Source organism: Pseudophryne corroboree, chromosome 5 (assembly GCF_028390025.1).
Source record: "Pseudophryne corroboree isolate aPseCor3 chromosome 5, aPseCor3.hap2, whole genome shotgun sequence".
NCBI classification, from domain to species: Eukaryota; Metazoa; Chordata; class Amphibia; order Anura; family Myobatrachidae; genus Pseudophryne; species Pseudophryne corroboree.
The window spans coordinates 774,511,555-774,526,809 of NC_086448.1; the positions used below are offsets into that span (position 1 = coordinate 774,511,555).

At 44.0% G+C, this 15,255-nt stretch overlaps 1 protein-coding gene across 7 annotated transcripts in view; it reads left to right on the forward strand.

Moving 5' to 3' along the window:
* Nucleotides 1-15,255, forward strand: part of OXR1 (oxidation resistance 1) — an 864,461-nt gene that overhangs the window by 797,562 nt on the left and 51,644 nt on the right. For 5 of the 7 annotated variants that reach the window (XM_063924310.1, XM_063924311.1, XM_063924315.1 and 2 more), the window contains 4 exons: nucleotides 2,500-2,580; nucleotides 10,102-10,227; nucleotides 11,625-11,777; nucleotides 12,280-12,375. In XM_063924310.1, the coding sequence (XP_063780380.1) occupies nucleotides 2,500-2,580; nucleotides 10,102-10,227; nucleotides 11,625-11,777; nucleotides 12,280-12,375 (456 nt within the window). The remainder of the gene's footprint in view (nucleotides 1-2,499; nucleotides 2,581-10,101; nucleotides 10,228-11,624; nucleotides 11,778-12,279; nucleotides 12,376-15,255) is intronic. The other 2 variants (XM_063924313.1, XM_063924317.1) reach the window with 1 other exon arrangement.

Consider the following 15,255-nt stretch of genomic DNA (forward strand, 5'->3'; position numbering starts at 1 on the left):
AGTGTGTAGGGCCTATAACTCTCTCTGCACATGTTATATCTGCCCCCCCTGCAGTGCACATGGTTTTGCCCAATTGCTAACAAACTTGAAGCTGCGATCAACTCAGAATTACCCCCATAGTTGCTGCCACATGTTTGACTGATTAGATATTTGCATTAACAGCCAGGTATACTTAATAAAGTGGCCATTGAGCATATGTGCGTATTGCTGCGCCCGTTGTCAAGAGTTACGGTTGAGTAATATTCTGCAGACTTTTCGGCGCACCTCTGTGGACTTCAAAGGAAAATGTGATGTTTGTGGCCAGGGATACCTCAAAGTGCCAGCATCTTGAGAACAATGAAATTGCCTCCCCTCCCCCCCACACACACTGTATTTTCCACTTGTTTTGGGAGCCTTTTCATTTTACAGCAATTTAATGCATTTTGAAAGCAAGCAGTGTGATCTGTAATACACTAATAAAGATGCACAAGCTTTTGTGGTTTATACGTGTCTTTGGTAATGCCTGTGTAACATGCCAGTCAGTATGGAGTGTGTGTGTTGGATGGCAGTAAATAAAATTCCATTCTATATTTGTCTGCAGCTGTTGCAGATGAGCAATTGTTATAAGCAACGGAATAGGAAGCCCTGTGGGCTGAGACCTTTCCTGGTGTGTCTAGTAATTCCCTGTGTGTGTACTGGTCCCATCAGTTCAGCGAAGACTCTGCACATTATGTGAGAATGTTATTTTAATTAACCATTTCTTACTTTTATATTCACTAATTGGCTTTGGAAGTTCAGTTGCAAAAAAAAAAAAAAAGTTACATGTTATGTGACAGTTGTCGTTTTTTCCAGCTAAAAACGATGAAATGTGAATGTTTGTGACATGGGACACATTTGGCTTCATCATTTTTGTAAATGCTTTATAATGTATGTACTGTAGCATATTGTACAGGTTAGTGATCTAACTCTCCAGCTGCTGTGGAACTTCATGTATCCGTGGCTAGCAGGTCATGCCAGAATTTGCAGTTCCACAAATGCTGGGAGAGCCGCTGCTCCTCTTAGTACGCAGAGGAAAGTGTTGCAGTCTGGCTGAATTCTATTATTTGACAAGTTTACGTGAGAACGGTTTCGCTTTGCTATCAAATGAGCCAAACCTGTAAATTGCAATCTGCTGTAGGTATTCTCATGATGCTGCAAAGATGAGCATTACATTGTGCAGGTCTGATCCAATTCACAAATAAATAAAAGAATATAGAACTATATCGCTATATAACCTGGTTTACAGATTGCAGATTTCACATGGATCTCTCATCCTGTGGGAATCTGGCATTCATTTAATCTTCTTTAATTTTCTTTATGAACAATGTGTTTGGCATCTGCCCTGGTTCAACCCTTCATTGTAGAGTTGCTAGACTGTCTGAAAATTTTAAAGTGGAAGTGTTGCTCATAGCAACCAATCGGATTCTGCCTATCCTTTCTACTAGCGCCTTCAGGGAAATGATAGTTAGATTCTTATTGGTTACTGTGGGTGATGCCTCCACCTTTTCTTTTTATAGTCTTTCTTCCAATGTTTCACCCCTCGTAGTTCCCGTGCACACATCATCGTGCCATTTTCCATCTCTGATCATGTCATTTACTTACAATCGTCCAAGCTTTTTTACATAATTGTTTGCTGTGATGGTCCGGAGGCTTCTAGGATTGCAAGTGTCACAGAGTTGAGATGCTCAGCCCTCCAAGAACCCAAACTGCCCCGTGTGTGGCTTCAGCAGTGTATAGGCAGCTTATCTGCGTAATCTATAAGCCAGTATAGTAGTGCCGCAAGCCCTAATGCATCACTGTTGGTATTGATAGTGTGGTGTACTGCAGCCCCTTTCCCAGTGATTATTAAGAACTGTTGATGAGCAGACCTTTAAACATCAGCTTGGGATGTGAAGTATATCTACAGCAAAGCGTTTGGTTCATAATAAAGTGCTTGTATCGTCAGCAGCACACATGTGGTTTGTGTGGTGAGCCTGGCTTTAGCAGGCTTCTGGCATAGAAAAACAGGAAACTAGTCTTTTGAAAGACGTTGCGATTTAGGGGGGGCGGGGTGGGGGTGGGGTCTAAGAGAAGATGTTTCACTCTCCACCGCTGGCCTTGTGCATTGTTGCATTTTTAAGGATGACATCTGCAGATCTGTCTGGAATACAACAAGCTGCAGTATACATCCTGGATTGTAGGTTCAGCGGTCAGTTATGCTTGTAAAAAGTACACTTTCTGCTTGATCAGAGCAGTTCAAATTCTTAGATCAAACGTAGGCCACAGCACAGTGGATTTTGTGACCGTCATTAGCAGAATAATTGGATTTTGGCATCTGACATCCATTTTTTTGTACAGTATTATACATGTTAACCATACCTCAGATATTTTGTTGCAGTTTTCTTTTCTTTTATTTTGTGTGTTGCTTCTGTTGCTTCTTCTAACTTCTTTTTCTTCCCCTCTACTATCGTAGAATTATTGTCTTCCTGTCTCCATATTCAGGTAGTATCAGTGGCTGAGTACCACCGCAGGATCGATGCCCTAAATACCGAAGAGCTGCGTACTCTCTGCAGACGTCTCAAGGTGCCCTCTTCAGTAGTTCACCCCTGTTCTCGGGACGCAAAAACCTACTTGATTTTGTAGCATCCTTAGCAAGACCTAGAACTCATTCTCTTCCATGGTTTAGGAGTCTAAACCTTGACAAGAACCCGTCTCATAGCACCTCCCCTCCCCCAAAAACAAGATAGCGGCTAGATTTTTATTTTAGCAAAAGCGTATTAGTTCTAAACCTTTTCTTTCCCTTTTTTTAAAGATTCTGATTTTTGCTTTTTGCCGTGTTAACCTTTTTATTTGTATTGTGTGCTGGTTTGTCTGTAATTTCTGTCTGTTTTTGCTTTTGTATTTCAAAGTTAGTGTCTCATTTCATTATCATGTTGTACGATCTCTCGATCGTCGATATAACGTCTACTTTTCTTCTTAACTGCGTGTTCTCTGTTGCAGTGATAATGCCGACTGATGAAAGCAAATTATATGAAAAAAACAAATGTACAATCCATTATTATTACTTCATTATATTTTTGAGCAACCGGGTATTCATTTGTGAGGTTTGTGCGTCTCAGTACTTACAGGACAATGGTTGCTTTCACAGTTGCGCTGCCCCTGTTCTCTGTGTGTGTTCTTCACCTCTGGAATGCCCCGTCATTGATTGTGCGTTTGTAATCATAGAGATAGTCAAATGTTTACGGGGCATTCCTTTCACTAGCACGTTCTGCGCACAATCTTCATTTAAGAATTGTAGACTATCATCATGGACAAAATAAAAAACGAGACGGATGTAAACCTTCTGCACTGGTATTTATATAGCAACCAATCGGATTCTGGCTATCTGGGCAGTAGTTACTGTGACCATTCCATGTTTCAAGACAGGCTCCTGTGATTGGCTTAGATATATTCCACAAAGCAGCAGTAAAAGAAAGCAGTACAGTGTATAGCTTATTGTTTGCAGCCACGCCAAGCATGCCGGATTCGGCTCATGGAACCTTTTTCAAGTGGCACTTTGCAGGTTCTAATACCAGCTAGGACCAAACTGTAAGCGCCAGGCTTAAATTTTGTCTTCAATATTTTACAGTTTATTCAGTTACAGATAGCAAATAATAACAATAAGCTTAAACCTAGCGATTTACCTATATGCTTGGCTGGTGTATTGGTCTTGCTAGCTGCTGTCACTGTTTCCTGTAAGGAAAAGACGTTTTACTGTTTTTTTTTTTTTTTATCTCTGGTTTTGGAAAATGCAACCAATAAAAGGAAAGTGCTGATGGTTTGCCATATCTCAATACAAATGTTGCACTTAAATGCTTTGTCGGTAAATGAGTGGCACAGAGGATATGTTTACAAACTGTTTCCTCCTGTATAAACGATTGTGATATTATGGACATGTTGTAATGTGGTGTCTGATGACGGTTATATAACAGTTACTAATTTGATTTATTTTGTATTGATGTAAGAACAATTATCTTTACATGCCAGAACCACTATTTAATCTATATGGCACAGCTACAAATACCAGGACCTTTATATAGGTCTCTTAGCCACTTAGGGGTCTATTCAATGCATGTCGGATCATCTCCGACAGAGAGGATCCGACAGTGCATTATTATTATTATTATTATTATTATTATTATTATTATTATTATCCTTTATTTATATGGCGCCACAAGGGTTCCGCAGCGCCTAATTACAAAGTACATAAATAATCAAACAGGAAAACAGCAACTTACAGTTGATGACAGTATAGGGTAAATAAACAAAGTTACATCAGCAGATGACACTGGAATAAGTATCAGGCATAAGACTGCTGGATGTGGTACAGTTGAAGATTATTAAAGTAAGACAAAGGATAAGCACCTGAGAGAAGAGGGCCCTGCTCGTGAGAGCTTACAATCTAAAGGGGAGGGGTAGACAGACAGGGGTGACACAGATGGGGTACATAGAGAATGTGGAACAGAGGCTTAGGATGAGATTTGGCTGGGTTTGGTGAAGAAGTGGGTCTTGAGAGCCCGTTTGAAGTTTTGTGGAGAGTCTGAGGGGGAGAGGTAGGGAATTCCAGAGAAGTGGTGCAGCACTTGAAAAATCTTGGAGGTAGGAGTGGGAGGAAGTAATCCGTAGGCAGGAGAGTCTTCGTGCATTAGCGAAGAGGACGGGTGGGAGTGTAAAGGGAGATAAGGTCAGAGATGTAGGTGGGAGAGGAGTGTGTGAGGGCTTTGTAAGCGAGTGTGAGAAGCTTGAAATGGATTCTAAAAGGGAAGGGGAGCCAGTGAAGGTCTAGTAGGTGAGGAGAGGTAGACGTAGTGCGTTTGGTGAGGAAAATGAGCCAGGCAGCAGCATTGAGGATAGATTGGAGTGGAGAGAGGGGTTTGTTAGGAATGCCAGTCAGGAGGAGATTACAGTAGTCCAGTCTGGAGATGACCAGTGAGTGGATAAGAGTCTTAGTAGCATCCTGGGTCAGAAAGGGTCTGATCCTGGAAATATTTTTTAGATGAAAACGGCAGGTTTGTGAGAGGTGCTGAATGTGTGGTTTGAAGGAGAGGGAGGAGTCGAGGATTACTCCAAGACAGCGCACTTGGGGGCTAGAGGAGATAGTAGTGCCATCAATAGATAATAGTGATGTGCACCGGAAATTTTTCGGGTTTTGGTTTCCGCGGCCGTGTTTTGGATTCGGACGCGTTTTGGCAAAACCTCCCTGAAAATTTTTTGTCGGATTCGGGTGTGTTTTGGATTCGGGTGTTTTTTTACAAAAAACCCCCTCAAAAACAGCTTAAATCATAGAATTTGGGGGGGGTCATTTTGATCCCATAGTATTATGAACCTCAATAACCATAATTTCCACCCATTTCCAGTCTATACTGAACACCTCACAATATTATTTTTAGTCCTAAAATTTGCACCGAGGTCGCTGGATGACTAAGCTAAGCGACCCAAGTGGCCGACACAAACACCTGGCCCGTGGCACTGCAGTGTCAGACAGGATGGCAGATTTAAAAAATAGTCCCCAAACAGCACATGATGCAAAGAAAAAAAGAGGTGCACCAAGGTCGCTGGATGGCTAAGCTAAGCGACCCAAGTGGCCGACACAAACACCTGGCCCATCTAGGAGTGGCACTGCAGTGTCAGACAGGATGGCACTTCAAAAAATAGTCCCCAAACAGCACATGAAGCAAAGATAAATTAAAGAAAAAAGAGGTGCAAGATGGAATTGTCCTTGGGCCCTCTCACCCACCCTTATGTTGTATAAACAGGACATGCACACTTTAACAAACCCATCATTTCAGCGACAGGTTCTGCCACACGACTGTGACTGAAATGACTGGTTGGTTTGGGCCCCCACCAAAAAAGAAGCAATCAATCTCTCCTTGCACAAACTGGCTCTACAGAGCCAAGATGTCCACCTCCTCCTCATCCTCCGATTCCTCACCCCTTTCACTGTGTACATCCCCCTCCTCACAGAGATGCTGCTACTGGTGCCGCCGCTGCTGTTCTTGCTGCGGGAGGCAATATATCTACCCAGTGGGCTGTCACAGTCATATAGTCCTAAGTCTGCCCTGCTCCACTTGTCCACATGTCCGTGGTTAAGTGGACATTGGGTACAACTGCAGTTTTTAGGACACCGGTGACTCTTTTTCTGAGGTCTGTGTACATTCTCGGTATCGCCTGCCTAGAGAAGTGGAACCTAGATGGTATTTGGTACCGGGACACACTAACTCAATAAATTCTCTAATTCCCTGTGAATTAACGGTGGATACCGGACACACGTTTAACACCACCCAGGCTGCCAAGGCCTGAGTTATCTGCTTTGCAGCAGGATGACTGCTGTGATATTTCATCTTCCTCGCAAAGGACTGTTGGACAGTCAATTTCTTACTGGAAGTAGTACAAGTGGTCTTCCGACTTCCCCTCTGGGATGACGATCAACTCCCAGCAGCAACAACAGCAGCGCCAGCAGCAGTAGGCGTTACACTCAAGGATGCATCGGAGGAATCCCAGGCAGGAGAGGACTCGTCAGACTTGACAGTGACATGGCCTGCAGTACTATTGGCTTTCCTATCTAAGGAGGAAATTGACACTGAGGGAGTTGGTGGTGTGGTTTGCAGGAGCTTGGTTACAAGAGGAAGGGATTTAGTTGTCAGTGGACTGCTTCCGCTGTCACCCAAAGTTTTTGAACTTGTCAATGACTTCTAATGAATGCGCTCCAGGTGACGTATAAGGGAGGATGTTCCTAGGTGGTTAACGTCCTTACGCCTACTTATTACAGCTTGACAAAGGCAACACACGGCTTGACACCTGTTGTCCGCATTTTTGTTAAAATAATTCCACACCGACGAGGTGATTTTTTTTTTTGTAATTTGACCAGGCATGTCAATGGCCATATTCGTCCCACGGACAACAGGTGTCTCCCGGGTGCCTGACTTAAACAAACCACCTCACCATCAGAATCCTCCTTGTCAATTTTCTCCTCAGCCCCAGCAACACCCATATCCTCATCCTGGTGTACTTCAACAGTGACATCTTCAATTTGACTATCAGGAACTGGACTGCGGGTGCTCCTTCCAGCACTTGCAGGGGGCGTGCAAATGGTGGAAGGTGCCACCTCTTCCCGTCCAGTGTTGGGAAGGTCAGGCATCGCAACCGACACAATTGGACTCTCCTTGGGGATTTGTGATTTAGAAGAACGCACAGTTCTTTGCTGTGCTTTTGCCAGCTTAAGTCTTTTCATTTTTCTAGCGAGAGGATGAGTGCTTCCATCCTCATGTGAATCTGAACCACTAGCCATGAACATAGGCCAGGGCCTCAGCCGTTCCTTGCCACTCCGTGTCGTAAATGGCATATTGGCAAGTTTACGCTTCTCATCAGACGCTTTTAATTTTGATTTTTGGGTCATTTTACTGAACTTTTGTTTTTTGGATTTTACATGCTCTCTACTATGACATTGGGCATCGGCCTTGGCAAACGACGTTGATGGCATTTCATCGTCTCGGCCATGACTAGTGGCAGCAGCTTCAGCACGAGGTGGAAGTGGATCTTGATCTTTCCTTATTTTACCCTCCACATTTTTGTTCTCCATTTTTTAATGTGTGGAATTATATGCCAGTAATTTATCAATAGCAATGGCCTACTGTACCGTGGTGGTCCGCAAAATTCTGCACTGTCCTCCTCTCCTACTATTTACTACAATGCAGCACAGATATGGAGCGTTTTTCAGGCAGAGAACGTAGATATTTGCAGCACACTGAGCACAGATATTTGCAGCACACTGAACACAGAAACTGAGAGAACGCAGCCACGTCCTCTCGCTATCATCTCCAAAGCACGAGTGAAAATGGTGGCGACGCGCGGCTCCTTATATAGAATACGAATCTCGCGAGAATCTGACAGCGGGATGATGACGTTCGGGGAATGCTCGGGTTAACCGAGCAAGGCGGGAAGATACGAGTCTGCCTCGGAACCGTGTAAAATGGGTGAAGTTCGGGGGGGTTCGGATCTCGAGGAACCGAACCCGCTCATCACTAATAGATAATGAGATTGTAGGAGGTGAGGTTATGCGGGAGGGAGGGAACATGATGAGCTCGGTCTTAGACATGTTAAGTTTAAGAAAGCGCTAGGACATCCAGGAAGAGGTAGCAGAGAGACAGTTGTAGATACGAGTGAGGAGAGCAGGGGAGAGGTCTGGAGAGGAAAGATAGATTTGGGTGTCATCAGCATAGAGATGATATTGGAAGCCAAAAGAACTAATGAGCTTACCTAGTGAGGATGTATAGAGAGAGAAGAGAAGAGGACCAAGGACAGAACCTTGGGGTACCCCTACAGTTAGTGGAAGTGAGGGGGAGGTGGAGTCATGAGAGGAGACAGAGAATGAACGGTCAGTGAGGTAGGAAGACAGCCAAGAGAGGGCAGTGTCACGCAGACCAGTGGAGTGAAGGATTTGCAGTAGAAGAGGATGGTCCACAGTGTCAAAAGCAGCAGAGAGATCAAGTAGAATAAGTAGAGAGTAGTGTCCCTTAGATTTAGCAGCATGGAGGTCATTGCATACTTTGTAAGGGCAGTTTCAGTGGAGTGGAGAGGACGGAAGCCAGACTGGAATGGGTGAAGTATTCAATTACCCAGCATTTCCGACAGGTTTTGGATGTTTTTGGCAATGCTGATCCGACTTTTTGAAGTCTGATCAGCATTGTCGAAAACGGGCCAAAAACCTTTTGGAAATGGCAGAAAATTTGACAAAATACTTGGATCCGCGGCTAATGCGCCGATCCACTTTTTTTCCGACAAGTCGGAAAACCGGCAACTCCATTGAATAGGTTAAATCCTGATTCGACCAAAAAAAGTCAGAAACTGCAGTGTTTCCGACTTGACGACAATTCCGACAGGCATTGAATAGACCCTATAAATGGCGAATGTTTTATTTTTTTTATTGTTTTTTTTAAATCTCAGAAATTAATTTATTTATTTTTTATATGATTGATTGAATTAGGTCAAGAACATCTATTCAAAACTTATCCAACACTATTTTGTTTTAAAAAAAAAAATATTAAAATTTTATATATATATATATATATATATATATATATATATATATATATATATATATATATAATGATTTAAGCACAATGTACCATAGCAATTTCTTTGGTATACTGTGCATGAACTTGAAATTTAAACTAACAAGCAGCACAGAATCTCAGCTGTCACATGTAGTTCCAGTTGGTGGAACATGCTAATGTGTGTACCGCTTACCGTTTTGGGGGAGACATTGCATTGTGTTTTAGGCATGGGATTTTTGTTTGTTTCTGTTTTCATTTTCTTTTTGGTCTTAATACAAATTGACTCTAAAAAAAAAAAAAAAAAGAACCCACTTTCCCTACACTGGCCACTTGCAGCGTGATGAAGGACTTCAGAGGTATGTATGTACTGTAAGTAGTTTGAAGATTATTATATTTTGTAGGGAGTGCAGCGTACATCATTTATCTGTACGTTTCTTATGTACAGTAGGTAATCAGGTCTTTGCATGTGGTGTGCGGAATGTCTTCTCTGTAAATCTCAGTGTTGTGTATTTCACAATGTGCATGACCTGTCCTAGAGGCGCTTGTGCACTTTTTGTGTGTCTAAGTTATCTCTTTCTTGCTTACGTACCAACCAGTTCTACACACAAGAATAACTTTTGCCTCACTGACAGTAAAGTGGTTTGACCATTCTGGATACATTGTGCAGGATGGCCTCTCTTAATGGAAAAAAAATCTTAATTCGGACCTTTTTTGACAGCTGACTGTGGTGTAGATGGATACGCCCATAGACGGTCACTGGAGCAGGACACAGCTGTCTTAGGAAAGTGTATGTTCAAGTATGTTAAGTCCATCACCTATGGTTATTAAATACTAGTAGGGAACCAACTATTCTGCTCAGGAAGAGGATGCTTTTATGTAAACAGCCATTTGGTTAGTTGGACCACCTTCAAAGTAGAGACAAAAATTATATACAGATCCATGGCAATTGTCCAGCAAACTATCTTTGAGCTGGTTTCAGTAACGTGCTCATTAATCTGTCTGTCTCCTAAAGATTGCAACAAGAGAGGACGTCGGCTCCAAGCAAACCACAAGCATCAAGACAGACCTGGAACCGGAAGCTTTCCGACCGAATCTCAGTGACCCCAGTCAGCTTCTCCAAGTTGACCAAATAGAAAAGGTTGTGTATTTTTATAAAAATAAACTAGTATGTGGTACCTATCAGTCACTGGGTCCCTAGCTACTTCTCTCTACTACTATCTTCCCATCTCTGTCTTCCCCGGTACCTCCATTCCATCACCACCATCTCCCCCCTATGCCTATCCTCTCTCCCTGCTCCTACACCATCTCCCCTATTCCTCTTCCTTATTCACCTTCTCATCTCTTTCTATAACCCGCTCTGTCCTTTTCTTCCTTCCTATTCACGTTCCAATTGAACTCCCTGTCCCGTCACTCCCCTATTTCTCTCCTCTTACCCTATTCTTCCTTCTTATTCACCACCCCCCCCCTCATTCAGCTTCCCATCTCCCCCTAGTCACCTTCCAACCATCCTCTTCATCTTCCCAGTTCCTCCCCTCTCTCCCTGTTCCTCTCCCTTTATATCCTTCTCATCTTCCTTCCCACCCTTTTATCTCTATTCCTCCTTCCTAGTCAACTTCGCATCTCCCTCCCTTGTCTCTCACTATTCCTCCCCTATCTCCTCTCTTTTCCTCTCCATTATTCCCCTTTCCACCTCCCCATTCCCATTTCCCCCTTAGTCACCTTCCCATCTTCCCCTATCCACCTTTTCATCTCCCTTCCCGTCTCTCCCTATCTCACCCCCCCCCCCCCACCCCCCCCCCCCCCCCCCCCCCCCCCCCCCCCCCCCCCCCCCCCTCCCCCCCCCCCCCCCCCCACCCCCCCCCCCCCTTTCTCTCCCCCCCCCCCCCCCCCCCCCCCCCCCCCTATCTCACCCCTTACTCCTTGTCCCCTCTCTCCCCCTATTCTCCTTCCCATTTCCCTCTATCCCCCACCCCCCTATTCACCTTCCCATCTCCTCCTATTTCTCCCTACTATTCACATTTCCCAATTTTTGTTCTCCTTTAATGAATATTCCTGTAGTTAACAGATCTGTCCTCATAGACTGGACTAAGAAATAAGGCACAGTCTCTGCGTACTAGATGACCAGGGCAACTTAATATGCCTCATATGTAACAACTCATCAGAAATATACTGTATGTACTTTATACGGTTTTATATGTAACTCGCAGCCATTTGCTATGGTCTTTCCCTCACTTGGTTCCCCTAGCACAGCGGTGGTGCTCCCTCCCAGAAACGTATGCATAGTACAGTTGCCCTCCAAAATGCACTGGTACAAAAAGTGCTTTTATCTGACTGGCCTGAAATAATAGGTGGCACCTGATTGGATGACTAGGAATAACTCCCGAACACTACAACACCCACCCACTTTATTAGAGGATTTGTTTTTTTTATTTATTTATTTTTAAATATTTCAGTTAGCAATTTTTTACCGTTTGCATTTTGCTGCACATAAATATGTGACCTGTATTAATCTGTGTTGCGTGACTGTTCCAACAGCTCACCAAGCACCTCCCGCCTAGGACAATCGGCTACCCATGGACTCTTGTCTACAGTACTGCAAAACACGGGATGAGCTTGAAGACCCTATACAGGACAATGCTAGGTTTGGACACACCGGTACTCCTGGTGATTAAAGACAGCGATGCACAGGTGATTTCCCCTAGTGGAATCGCCTGAATGTAGCTTTCAGTAGTCTCCTCCCATTAGTAAGGGCTTCTAGCATGAGGGGAAGGCGCTCTTCATATAGGTTACAATAAAATGATATAACTTGGTAAAATATATAAAAACAAAGCATGCGTCAGCTGGTGTTATGTGCTGTAAGGTTGCACATCACTCTCTCTTATTCCCACACAAGTTTTTGTTTGAAATAAATCCAGTTGTTTGCACGAGCCGATCTATTTTACCTACACCCATAGGCCAACATTCCATAACTGATAACAGAACCAGCCCAGCTTACCTAATAAAAGGGTTGGCTATGATAATTGCTCCTTTATATATATAAGTCAAGACCTCACTACTTATGAAGACACTATGGAATAATTTCCCCCGTACTGTAAGTTATCATTAGAAGTCACCGAGGGAGTCTGTCCCCTAGTATGAAGTCATGAGGCCAGCGACTCATCAGATCTAATACTTGCGTTTTGTCTTGCAGATCTTTGGGGCATTAGCATCTGAACCATTTAAAGTGAGCGATGGTTTTTATGGCACCGGGGAAACCTTCCTCTTTACATTCTCCCCTGACTTTGAGGTAAGCTTGCGCTCTCTATGCTGTAGATTTATCAAACCTTCAAAAGGGGACATGTGAGACTTTGCAGCTCAGAGCTTGTTCCTGCGATAGACTTTGGCGGAACATCGCTGCCAGTAGAGAATTCATTTTATTTTGAAATATCATCTCTGGATTTTAGAACGTTATGTTTGTTAAGCCAACATTTTGGTAATACATAGAAATCTAGTTAAACATCTTTGTATGAACATGTACAAAGTAAAAAATATGGAAATAGGTACAGACGCCATTACTGGCAGCCGGGATGCCAGTCTGCGAAGGAGACCACTTCCCGAAATAGCACAGCCCACACCTGCAATCCCATCCCAACATCGCTGCAACAAATGAGAAAACTTGTATTGCAGAGCGGCATCGGAAATGTTTGTGTGGGCAAGACGAGCATGTTTGCGATTGCCAAACGGCAACCTCGGAATGTTGATACTCCTAGTGCAGTGGCTCCCAAACTAGTATCAGAATTGTTGTCACAGGACCCCTAGGCCAAACGTTTCTTATGCCCCTTTTCCAACCATGAGCACGGGTCGCAGCCGGGAGCCTGACACGGGTGCTACCCGGCTGCAGCTTATGCTCAGCCCCCTTTCCCATCAGCAGTCACCAACCCGGCATATTGCCGGGTTGGTGACGCTGCTAGTGACGCGGCAGGGGCGGCGCAGGGAGATCACATGATCTCCCAGCGCCGACCATCCATACAGTGTAAACGGGAGCCGTGTCGCATCGACGCGGCTTCCATTTACACTACAACCCTACCCGGATCATTCCCGTGTCCTACCCAGGTAGTTACCCGGGTAGGATTCACGGGTCACTTGATCCGGGTTTTTGCCACTTGCAAAAAAACACGGGTAAATGCGCGCCCCCATGCATTTACCCGTGTTTTTTAAGCTAGTGGAAAAGGGGTATAATTGAGAAATCTAGAAAAAATATTAAATTAAGTAAATTGTGTTTTATATGTCATCCTTAGGTTCAGTTATGTGGTGAGGGACTGGATTTGCTTCTGTTTGTCCACATATTTTATGATTGACAGCCACCAGCATTGGTTTTGCCTATTACATTGACCATAAATAATTTGAATTGATACTCCTCGAGCCAATCCAAACACAACGGGGTGGCCATTCTGGTAAACTCTAAAATTCCGTTTGTTCTGGGTTCCTCACACACAGATAAAGACGGGCGGTTTGTCATTTTAACGGGTAGACTCGGACACTTAAGGTGTGTACACATGGTGAGATTTATCTGTCCAATCTGTCTGGTGAGAACAAAAATCTGGTAATGAATGAGAACAAATGACAATAGACCATTTGCTCCCAACCACTGGAAAATAGACAATGGTTGTTCAAACAAATAGGTTAAATCAGTTTGTTTGGAAAAATGTGTTAAATCAATAGTTTTAATCAATTTTCCAGTGTTTGGGAGAAAATGGTTGATTGTCATTTGCTCTCATCCATTGCCAGATTTTTGTTCTCACCAGACAGATTGGACAGATAAATCTCACCATGTGTACACGCCTTTAGAATGCACAATAGCCACTGTCTACGCCCCTAACTCTGGACAAGCGTCCTTCTTCAACTCTTTCTTCTCCACACTGTTCAAAATCAGGAAAGGCTATTTAATACTAGGTGGGGATTTTAACACTGCCCCAGATACCCAATTAGATAAATCTTCTCACCAGTCATGCCTACACCGCGACTCCTCATCCCGAGCTTTGAACAAGCACACGCGGGAATCCGGTCTCGTCGACGTTTGGCGGGCCCTCAACCCCACATCCAAGGATTACACTTTCTTTTCGATCCCACACCAATCTTACTCCCGCATTGACCTCTTCTTCTGCAGTACCCTGGCCTCCAAACACATATCTGACTCAACCATCATCACCAACCCGTGGTCAGACCACTCCATTGTCACCGCCACCTTTTGATTTCCTTGACACCCCGACATCCCGACCTACCTGGCATTTAAACGAGACACTGCTGAAAATTCCCCAATTCCAGGAAAAAATCAAACTCGCTCTTGTAGACTATTTTACCCTGAACATTACCGGCTCCTCTTGTACCCCATTGATCTGGGAGGCACACAAGGCCGTTATAAGAGGTCACATCATTAGTTACGCCTTTCACAGGAATAGGGAACACAAACAAAAATTGACCTCCCTCACTGAAGAGGTCCACAATCTGGAAACCCAACACAAACAGCGGCCCTCTCTATGCACAACTTACCACTGCTAGAGCGGCCTTAAACGCTTTGTTGGCCGAAAAAACTGAGCACTCACTCCGTTGGCTGAAACAAAGATTTTATGAAAAGAGCAACAAAGCTGACACTTTATTGGCCAGCAGACTGAGGGCTCGGAAAGCGCAATCTGCTATTCCAGCTATCAAGGATAACAATGACTCACTCCAGTATAACCCTTCCACTATTAACTCCCTTTTTAAAACTTACTATGAGCGACTCTACAATCTCCCAGTTCAACCGCCCAATCCCGACCCGACCTACCCGCCTGCCTCTGATTACCTGACATCGTGCGACCTGCCTCGTTTAGACCCAGAGACTTCTTCGGGCTTGGACAGGCCTATTTCTGAAGAAGAAATAGCTTTTCGCTATTAAATCCCAGAAACCGTCTAAAGCTCCTGGCCCAGACGGCTTCCCTATGTCATATTACAAAACCTTTCAATCTTCATTACTCTCCCACCTCGTGAAGGTATTTAACCTAATATTAGAAGGCTCCCCCTTCCATTCTCAAACCACCAAGGCTACTATCACTGTAATCCCAAAACCAAATAAAGATCCCCATCTAATTACTAACTACCGACCCATTTCGCTACTGAATACAGACCTCAACATTTTTGCCAAAATATC